Source organism: Bremia lactucae, linkage group LG1 (assembly GCF_004359215.1).
Source record: "Bremia lactucae strain SF5 linkage group LG1, whole genome shotgun sequence".
NCBI classification, from domain to species: Eukaryota; Oomycota; class Peronosporomycetes; order Peronosporales; family Peronosporaceae; genus Bremia; species Bremia lactucae.
In genome coordinates this window covers 9,980,697-9,991,477 of record NC_090610.1, presented here as the reverse complement: position 1 = coordinate 9,991,477, position 10,781 = coordinate 9,980,697, and the positions used below count along the sequence as shown (strand labels likewise).

Here is a 10,781-nt window from a genome sequence, read left to right as displayed (position 1 = left end):
TCATTCAGTCATTCGAGTAACGCACCTGTGAATTCTCGGTGTACCGTGTATCCACTTGACTGTGAAAATGTTGACCAAACTTGCCAATTAAATACCGCTCAGGCACATCTTGATGTCCTCGGTCCAGATGCATCCACTGAGTTCCTCAACGATCCGAACTTGGCGTAGCAATCTCTTTCGCCAAGGTGCGAATCCCGACCCGAGTCCCGGGTAAGTCTCCTTGCCTTCGAAGTTCTCGATCGCTAGCTTCATGTCCCTGATCTGCAGGGGCCTTCGTGGAGTAAAATACGCCGAAGTTTGAACCGACCCGAAAGCTGACTCCCGTGGTACCTGAGGAGCTGGGCCTACACTGGCCTCCTCTTCAACCATTCTCTGTTGCCTTGGTCCTGCTGGGTATTGTAGCGCTGTTCCAGGCATAACTTCGTCTTCCAGCGAGGCTATCGTCATGTTTCGGCTGAATCATGTGCGCGCTTCCGCATACTACCGGCGGACACATCTAAACCTTGATCATATCCTCAGCTCGGCGGGCCTCAAGCCTAGTAAGCCGATCCTTATAAATCCGTTATCAGTTCCAGCAGCTTGGCCATGCCATCGTCCGCGCCATAAGCCGTACTGGCTCTGTCGAATTCGACTTGGGTGCTGGCTGGCGCTCGGACTTGATCTTGGGCAGCTTGGTCCAGCGGCGTTGGGCGTATTACCTTTTGGCGCTGAACGTTGGTTGGAAGCTGCTAGGGTGGCGTATAACAAGAGACAAAGTGAATGTAGTATGCATGTAAGCCTTTAACTTCCTTCTTATCAGACTAACCTGTCCATCGTGCGCCCCTTGCGCCTTACACCTTACACTTGAAACCTCTTGACCTTGAACCGTTTCATCTTCCGCCGTAACCCCCGCGCCGTGATTTATTACAACGGAAGGCGTTTCGAAACCCTTTGCGATTCCAGTGACGTCTTCAGTGAGTCCCAGAATCTCTGCTGCAGCATCGCCTTCCAATATCCAGCAATACCAGATCTCCTCAAGATATACCGAATGGAGCTGTCAAAACGCACAGAATCCCAGTCAGCATAAAAATTATCAATCCTTAAAGCTATATTTAAACATATCGGCTTCCCAGCAACAACATCCGGGGCTAGCGTGGGTAGGAAATGCATTTAATTAGCCAATCATATAAATTGAGGTATTTTATTAACAAATGAGGAGATTTTATCAAAACCTGAGGGAATATGAACGGTTGCCTATTCAAAATATAGCCAGAATACAATCACTACGGGTTGCCATTACGCTGAAGGCCTCTTTTTGTATTTACATACGGACGATGTACACGAGGACCACTATCTCCTTAGAAGGCATTTGTAGGATACGAATAAAGTAACGGGGTACCGTTAAATAAGTCTAATTTCATATTAAAGGAATCAGAAAGGGGAGATCTAGACCTATCTCACCGAGTTCCAGGTAATTTGATTGGCTAAAAATAAAATATCGCTTGTTACAACTTTATTGGCCATGAGGACTTATATTGGACTTATGTCGTAGGTGGAGTTCGGACGTGCATACAATGTCGTCAGAAGAAATCTTGGCTAGAACTTATATTTAACAGCGAAAGCTCGTTGCACAAGACCTGGTTTTAACAACCTCCAAAACGGAAAGAAACCTGACAGAAATTGATCCGTTTGCACACTAGGGCTTAATCATTCATAATATTCATAAAGATTTTTACTAGATTCTAATCCCCATTTCATTCAGACATTAGCTAATTAGTACCTGATAATAAGAAGGTGATGAACCATTACAAGAGACAATTTTAGGTGTAAACAAAAAGGTATTGGCTGTGCTTCAAAAACTGTTCTTCGCTGCCCTGCAAAGAAATTGGACGGTTTTGTACACAAGTTTTGAAGTACTCGATTAATTCGATTTGCATGTTGTCGCTCAGCCCACTTTATTTAATTCTTTATATGTTGGTTCACTTTGCCCTCGGTCATAGACTTTAACAAATATGTCTTCACGTAGCGCGAGTAGCCATTCATGACCAATAGAACCGCCGAATATGGTGACCCATTACTTACCCCAGATACAAGTAGACCAGTAAAAATAACATCATTCATTTTTGTGAGGCTCCTGTCGAGTGTCTTGCGGTATGATTTTCTACGTTTTTTTGCCGAAGTGGCAATCGACACAGTTAATTTTTTCTGGCGTTGGAGCATGATATCCTTAGCTGAACCACGATCTACCATTAGCCAGATGTTCTCGGGACATACATGTCCAAGTCTTTCATGCCACACTTCAATGTCTATCGGTAACAGCAAAGTTTGCAAAGACTCTCTTCTTGTTTCAAACGCGGCACTTAATGTTCACACAACTGTTGATGTTGTGAGTCAAAAATTCCCACAGGTGGTTTTCGAATGACCTATGCTCCATCTTTTATCATTCCAAACAATCGCGCATCATTTCCACACGTCATCTTAAATCCTTAGTCGATTGATAATCCAGGTGAGGAAAAGCTGCAGCCGGCACTTGGACATGCAAAACATCCCCAATCATCAATATTGTTATTTGCTCGTCAGCCATGACTGCAAGAAAAATTGTTCCTAATCCTTCCGCTTAAGTATCGATAACGCCAGCAAATCCCGATATAATTAAGTTTCACTCGCTATCTTCCATGCTTTGCAGTGTCGTGAAGTACTCTCTGCACGCTGTGATATGTGCATTGGACCCCGTGTCAAAGTACCATCGACAAGGTTAATATTTTTTGTCGACAAGTTTGACAACTCGTCCAATCACAACTTAACGCTTCTGTGCTTCTTCACTTTCATCGCGGCACCTTGCTCTTTTGGTGTCCTCCCAAAACACGCGTAATTTCTTCTTGTGTTCTTTTCTAATTCAGGTTTGGGCAATCACGTTTAAAATGATTTCCAACACAAGTATACCAACCATCATCCCTTATCTTGGTTGTTGGCTTATTGTCCAAAGTTTTGTGTGACATCTTTCATTGTTTGCTGCCACCGTGCGCGCCCAGGGTTCTTTTTTCGCTCCTTGTAGCCGAAGATATTACTTTCCCAGTCTTCACTTCTTGATTCAGCAGTGATGATCATCTCTCGAAGTGGACTTCGTCATATTTGAGCTGAATAATACTTTGCTTCGTAATTTATCCAAACCCGTTTGTGCTGGAAGGCTTCCAGCAGGCCATCCACCATGTGCAAGTCGTTCAAGGGCGAGCCTAAATCCGCAATATGATTCCTAATATCAAAAAGCTTGTGCAGGTGGCTTCGAACGTTGCCCTTTCCACGGAGGGGAGTCCTGTGTAACTCGCCATGTAAGCGATACAACTTCTGCGCAGTCATACCAGGATTTGCCTTGCCCTCATATATCGAAACGATTACGGACAAAATCTCCGTGCCTGTCCCATTCACCATCACTTGCTTCGCAAGCTTCATTGGGAGCGACCCTTGAATGAATTTCTTGATCTTCGCTTGCTTCTTCTTGAATTCTTACTTCTCTTTACAATATTTATCATCGTCCAACGTCTCCTCTCCTGTAGCGATCTGATGCAACAAGCTTTCATCGAAAGCATTGTTCATAGCATGCTTGTAGAATGTCCAGTCGTCTCCGTTTCAGCGAACTGAGTCCCTGATTTACCGTTTCTATAGCATTCACGCTTGCCTGCGTCGCTGTCAAAGTCTGACGATAATGACATGTTTGGTCTTGGTGTTCTCGTCGGTCCTGCAGCACCGATAGCCGGTGTGTAGTTGGACTCATAACCCTAACGAAATTTGCACTCAAACGCTCTCACAAACTGCTTGTTTATTTTAAAGTGAATTTAGGACTGACTGTAATGCACTAATGTCTTTCTTGAACAAACACTCCTAAGCTTTGAATATTCTAGATCTAGACTATTCTATCACTCTTCTTCAACTTACTCACTTTCTCTGTATCTATAGTCGATGCGGTTTCCAACAGTGTGCTTCTCGCAAGATACAATCCTTATCGATAGCACTACTTACGGAACCTGAGGAGCTGGTGAATTTCGCGCAGATAAACGACCCGAGTATTCGCATTCGGTCCAAGTCAACTGTGGCCATCGTCAAGGGCATTGAAGGAGGACGGCGCAGAAACGATCAGAGCGAAAAGGAAGACGACCGGAGCGTGCTTCAAGTGTGAATAGAAGGTTACTACAAGCGTGACCGTCCCAGTGAGCCTAAAAAAAGTTTACGCTAGCTCCCTCCGACGGCATCGCGCCACCAGCCAATGGATATTGGACGCTGGGTCAAGTTGCATTTGGTGACAACGGCGTCACAGCTGAAAAATGCGATGAAAAGTGCTTGCTTCCTACTGCAGACAGCTTGCGTATGCAGCTCAAGGGTACGGCCGAGTTCGTAGCCAGTTTTAACGGCGAATTCGCCGAGTCAAACTGCTCGATGCGTATTACGCAAAAAAGCTACCGTTTAATCTCATATCCTAGAGAAGATTGAAGAGCGAGGGTGTGAACTTCGTTAAGGTGTACATAAGCGATCGGTGGTTAGTCGGCGTAATAGTTGGAAGACTTTTGATGTTGACCAAAATAACAGCAACGTATACGTGTTAGAAGTTGTCGACACAACTGTCAAGCAAAATGATGTGTGTGCGTTTGCAGCAATTGCGGAGACTATTAGCACGCCGACTTCAAACTTTCAGCTGGGATACCTACTCGAATTTCATCTGATATTTGGACACCTCGCCGACGATACAATCGAGTTAATGGCAAGCGATTTGAATAAGGCATAGAGACGCAGAGCGTCCCCCTTGCTTGACTTGTGCGCAAGGTAAGCAGCGCCGCAATAAGCAGAAGAAGGAAGACACGGGTGAAATGGGCCTATTATAAGGGATATATGCAGCGATTTCAAGGGATCAATCACGTCGGTCTTCAAGATTGAAAACCGCTGTTTGATGAATTTCCTCGACCACAAGAGTAGCTACTGCCGCGTACTCCTCGCCAAGACGAAGGAAAAGGCGACCAGCACTTCGAAGACTTCCTGGTCTACTTTAAAAGTGGTTTAAGCGCAAGGTTCACTGCTTTTGTAGGGATGGAGGCAACGAGTACAAAGTTGCTGACCCGTTTTGTAAGAATGTGGGTGTGCGTCGCCAGATGTCAGATGCTGACAACCAAGCGTCCAACCGGAAATCGCAGAGGATGCACCAGACCTTGATGAACCCGATGCGATCAATATTTTTTTGGTTTAGGACTCCCGTTGAGCTTCTGGAGCGATGCAGCTGAGTACGCGGCACATACTCAACCGAAGTTTAACGCGAAGTAATATGGGGCGTGCGTCCCTGCGTCCCCTATCGAGGTGCTTACAGGTGTCAACTAACTGATATTGTTATACTTGGATCACCGTGTTCCGCTACCCGTACACCGAAACATAAGGTGCTGGACAGACGTGGAGAAGCATGATTGATACTCGGAAAAAGCGACGAGGTAAAGGCATACCGCGTGTTGTTTACTAAGTATCGCGTAGTACTCACAACACAGCATGCGCAGAACATCAAGGCGCTGAGTGAAGACGCAAATGCACAACTTCATCGTGCCCCTCGGAACAAGCAAGCTTACTGGCTGATACCCTGCATCGCTGGCTGAGTCCGAATCCAATACTGCTGAATTAGTGTCTACAGGGACAAGGCTCAAGTCGGCCGAGTCTGATGAGCTCTTAAATATTACGGGCCGATGCAGGATATCAAGAGGAGCCACGTGCGACTACAGGACCACCAAGGTCGTGCGCGGGCAAGGGAAGAGGACGAATACCAAGACATTCGCCGAAACACTGCGCATGACAATGCTATGCGGTGGAAAAAAGATACATTCACGTGAGATCGTTGGAGCAAATTTCCGCATGGATCCAAGTAAGTAGAACTTGGCTATGAAAGGTGACAAGCGCGTGGAATGGTTCGCACTGCGAGCGCTGAAATTGGCTGTCTGGAAGAAAATGATACGTGGGATTGAGAGATGCGACCACTCCACACCAAGTGGGTCTTCAAAACGAAAACGGATTCCGATGAGAGCATAGAGCGATACAAGGCACGCAGGGTAGCGTGTGGCAACGCGCAGTCGCTCGGGGAGGATTACACCCTGACGTTTGCCGCTATAATGGATATGACGGCCGGCAAAGTCATCCTGGCACTGGCTCAGTTATGGGGAGTTGCAGCGAGACACGGGACCAGCAAGACACGGGACGTGCCTAATGCATAAGTGAAGACGTGTACGGAGCCGGACCTCAATATCTACTTGTACGTCCCGCAAGGAATGCAAATTAGCAATGAGGAACATCAGCGACTCGATGTTGAGCACGCTTGTCAACTGGTTCTTCAGCTCAAGAAAAGCATGTATCGGCTAAAGCAAGTTGGAGACTATGGCCTCAGCTTCTGCTACTCCGAGTTGGCTTGGTGCAGTACGTAAATGGCGAAGATAGGACGGCCATTGGGGTATATGTCGACGACTTACTAATTTTAAGGACTGCGGACGGGCGAGTGGAGGAGATATTTGATCTCATAGCAACGCTGCAGATAAAGAATCTAGGTGTGTCAGCAAAGTTTTGGGTATGAGGATCAGTCACTTATATGAGTGTGGGTAAGAAATCGACCAAGAAGCTACTATCGTTGAGATATTAATGAAGTTAGGTTTCAAGATGCGCACTCGGTATGACGCCGATTGGGCTTGACCACGACAACAATACGCACGAGGTGGATCCACTACTATCAAAGGAGGTCGCGGCGGGGGGGGGGCGCATCGATGCAGAATTTCCAGTCGATCGTTGTATCGGTATTATGGCTGGCTGTTGTTCGCGTTCATATGTCGCATATGCCTTACACTGAGCAACTCGGCGAGCTCATGCGCCGAGGCGAGCTCATGCGCCGACGGCAAGCGATGGGCAGTTGGCGAAAAGAATGATAGGTATCTGAAGGATACTAAAGACGCCAAGCTTCGCCAAGGACAACGAACATGTGCAGGAAACTCTCTTGTAGAACTCTCTTGCACGAGTAATGCAGACTTTGCGGGTGACAAGAACAATTGGAAGTCAGTGAGCGGCGCTATATTTTGTGCGTCAAGATGGTGAGTTGGACCTGCCGGAAGCAGACAACCGTCTCACTGTCGACAATGGAAGCTGAATTTACGTCGGCATCGCATGCTGAACAAGAAATATTAGGCCTGCGTGAGCTTTTACTTTAGTTGGAATTTGTCGTGGAGTAAGCCATGACAATTGAAATGGATAACCAAACGACAGATGGAAAATGAAGAGAGATCGGCACGCGCCAAGCATGTTGATATCAATCTATACTTTAGCTAAGGACTACGCCAAGAAGATGAATATAAGATCCAGCTTCGTGTCAACTGAGGCGATCACGGCAAACTTGCTGACGAAGGCACCATGAGGAAGGAGTGTTGGAAGGCGATGCTGCAGCATAGCTTTTAAGACTCGCTAAAGACGCACTGAAATCGCAAGGGGCTTCGAAGCGCCTTCCGTCGATCACGGCGCGGTGGATACGGCGGAAGATGAAACCGTTCAAGTCGAGAGATTTCAAGTGTGAGATGTAAGGCTCAAAGGACGCACGATGGACAGGGATGTCTGATAAGAAGAGTTAAATACTCACTACAGGACATATTCACTTTGTCTTTGCAATACACCATCCTAGCAGCTTCAACCCAGCGTGCAACGCCAAAACTAAAACGTGGAAGTGCAAACGTGCAGCTCATATTCGCAATGCCTTCAATTTTCGGTGTCGTTGTGACGGTAAATGTGCTCGCCGCGGAACTTTTTCGTGAAGTGAAGCTGGTGAAGCAGAAACCATTGAAGGCTAAGGCTACTACTGCGTCCGAGAGCAATCATTCGGCGTAAAAAGGTATGGACGCTATAAAGCTGGGAAATGCAGTCATCTCTTCCTGTTACAAGATGCGTGAGTTTGTTCAAGTTTTTTTATCCACTGGATGCAATTTTTTCAGTATGCTGAAGCCATTTGCACTAAGTTGGATGGCTCTGATCATTGAGTTGATACAATGCTAACTTGATGGTATTGGTATGGATAGATCGAGCAGATTTACGGTGTAGAGCTTGTCGAATTTTACGATGAAGCCACAGAGAAATATGGCGCTGTACGAGTGTTTCTCAGTGATCGTACGTGAGAATCGCGCGTCTGTGGGGCTGGCTTCGTTTGTACCTTGTGTGGTAACATAATGACAATTCCTGGCCTCCCCATGCGTCCGGTTTTCTACGACGTGGGCCTAGACACGTAGACTGAAAAAGGGATTGGCTTGCTTAAATTTTAAGTCACTGGCTTCAAGTATTTCTTAAGAAATTCTTGAGAATGAGCACATCACGCTTGCTACCTGCAAGAGCTGAAAAAGGGTTGTCGCTAACCTCTATCAGGTGTACATAAATGGACACCTTCCGCTCTGGTTGAAACGGGGTGTATCGTTACATGAAATTAACACTTAAAGATTGTTAATTAATATATTATCTAAAAGGTAGATAATATTTGGAGAATATTATTTTACATAATAATATTATAAAATCTTATCCATTAGTAGATATAGATCATTACATCTACTTTCTATAAGGTCCAGTCAGCGATGGACGCGCGCAAAGAGAGGGACAGATAAGACTTTTAGTACCTGTTTTGTATTAGTCATAATTAAGTTAGTATTAAGTAGATAGGCAAGAAGAACTTAATTATATTGATACAGCTTTTAATTAACCCTCTTTAAAGCAAGTGTTTAAGAGAAAGTCTTCCTTTGCACGTACTAGTGTACGTGAAGTGACGTGAGGCACCACTCGCACTGAGGCAGTGCGAAGTGGACTTGTACTAAAGCAGTACAAGTTGGCAGTGCCCCGTTACACCTCATAGCACTTTGTAGTCCGTCCAAGGACCACAGTTCCATCATCTAACATGGACATGTAAGATGATAATGGAAATAAGCATCACGTTTCGCGTGGTAGCTACTCCTTTCTAAGTGACATAGAAAGGAGTGTGGTCGAACGAATGAGTTCGACGATGCCATCCTGGCCATGCTGTCCGGTTTGGACAGAGATGCCCTCCATTCAGCCATCGCAAAGCTCATACAACACGAACTTGACGAGGCGAAGGAGAAGATATTCTTGCTGAATCAGCAAGGCTCTCAACAGGCAGAACTGTTGAGGTTACAACAGGTACAGACCCCTCCCTGTACCTGGGATGACGCACACGCGTCGTCTCAAATCCTTAATAATTGACATCTCTAAGTGTAAGGGAGTCGAAGAAGACTCCCTTTTAAGATGGTTTGTCGAGTTAGACGATGCCATAAGGGCTCGTCACATCGTCGACGAGCAAAGGCAAGTCGCATTTGCTCCGTCAAATTTAGCAGGTCGTGCCAAAACTTGGGCACTAGGCCTTAATTTGTGCGAAGCATATGTCCTTGGGTCGCTAGAAGCTTTAGAGCCCGGCTCAAACAGACGTTTGAAGCGCCTAGGGCTGAGTTCTGAGCTCGATTAGAGCTTTTGAAACTCAAGCAAGGTAAGCGTGATGCTCACACTAATTCCCAGCACATACGACTCTAAGCGGGTTGTATCACGAACAATCCAGTTCATAAACACAGTTAATTACGGTGTTCATGCACGGTCTTACAGGTGGTCCCGTAAACATTCACCTGTTCCGCTTGGAAGTGGGTACGCTTGAAGAAGCAATATCCGTTGCGAAACAGGAGGACTTAAGCTTGAGACAGGCTCAAGCTAGTTCATCATCATATCGTCCTCCAAGATGACACGAACTGGGAGGTTCAGAACCGATGGACCTCTCTTATGTCGAAAAGCGAGAAGCCTTGCTTTTTAAACAACAAGCGATTGCAAAAATGCAATCGGTGTAAAAGTTAGGACACTACGCTCAAGAGTGTAGTGCTCCACGCCCAGTACCATGATGTACTGAACGTAATTATGGACCGAATGCCGAAAACGGCAACGGTCGCGGGTCCGACGTTGTTGTGAAATTGCAACAGCGAGGCGGACCGCCATAAAACGGTCGGGGTCAGTAGAAGCACAACGCCCTATCCAGCAACCTCAAGAGAATTCGCAAATCTCTTGACTAAAGTTGCTCCAGACACACAATCATTATGTGTCTCTGCACCTGGTGATAAGGTATCCCTCATCACCTTGAAGTTAAAAGTGACAAATGATTTGTAACTCAGAGCCCTAGTGAACTGCGGAGCGTCAGATAACTCTAATCGTCGCCAGTCACTAGAGGGCCGTAGGCTTTAATATGTTGAGCGCAACATTCCTCCAACGAGGATGACGGTGCGCCTAGCGATAGGCGCATCGAAAACAGTAATGAAACGCGTAGTGACGTTTCACTACATGTTAAAAGATTTACAGCACGATGATGATTTCCTCGTACTGGATTCGGATGACAAATTTGATGTCATCCTAGGTTTACCTTGGCTCAGAAAATACGAGCCAAGGATCAGCTGGCAGCATCGATCCGTAAAGATGCCTGCCGCTTGTTTATCAGATGGCCATCTGATAAACGTCTTGGAGCGTCCACAAGCGTGTGGATGTACTACGATTGAGTGCGATGGCCTCACTTGTGGTACGGTCGTTTGTACAACTGCATAAGATCACAGTGTCATTACCAATCACATTGTGGAGTCAGCTGCCGGCGGCTGTGTTAATGCACAGGCAGCGCCGAAGGTCCACCACTCAAAAAGGTCGAGTGGATTGAGACATGAATGTACGCTTAGTGGGCGACATTCAAGGAGTATACCGGTTGCCCCAAAGGGACAACACGATGATCC

The 10,781-nt window shown here is 46.2% G+C and overlaps 1 protein-coding gene across 1 annotated transcript; it reads right to left on the bottom strand.

Moving 5' to 3' along the window:
* Nucleotides 1-3,105: 3,105 nt before the first annotated feature.
* On the bottom strand, nt 3,106-3,429 carry CCR75_006946 (uncharacterized protein; the record flags this gene model as incomplete). The annotated part of the gene is made up of 1 exon (XM_067965011.1): nt 3,106-3,429. The coding sequence occupies one exon, from the start codon at nt 3,427-3,429 to the stop codon at nt 3,106-3,108; it is 324 nt and encodes a 107-aa protein (XP_067820454.1).
* Nucleotides 3,430-10,781: the final 7,352 nt, after the last annotated feature.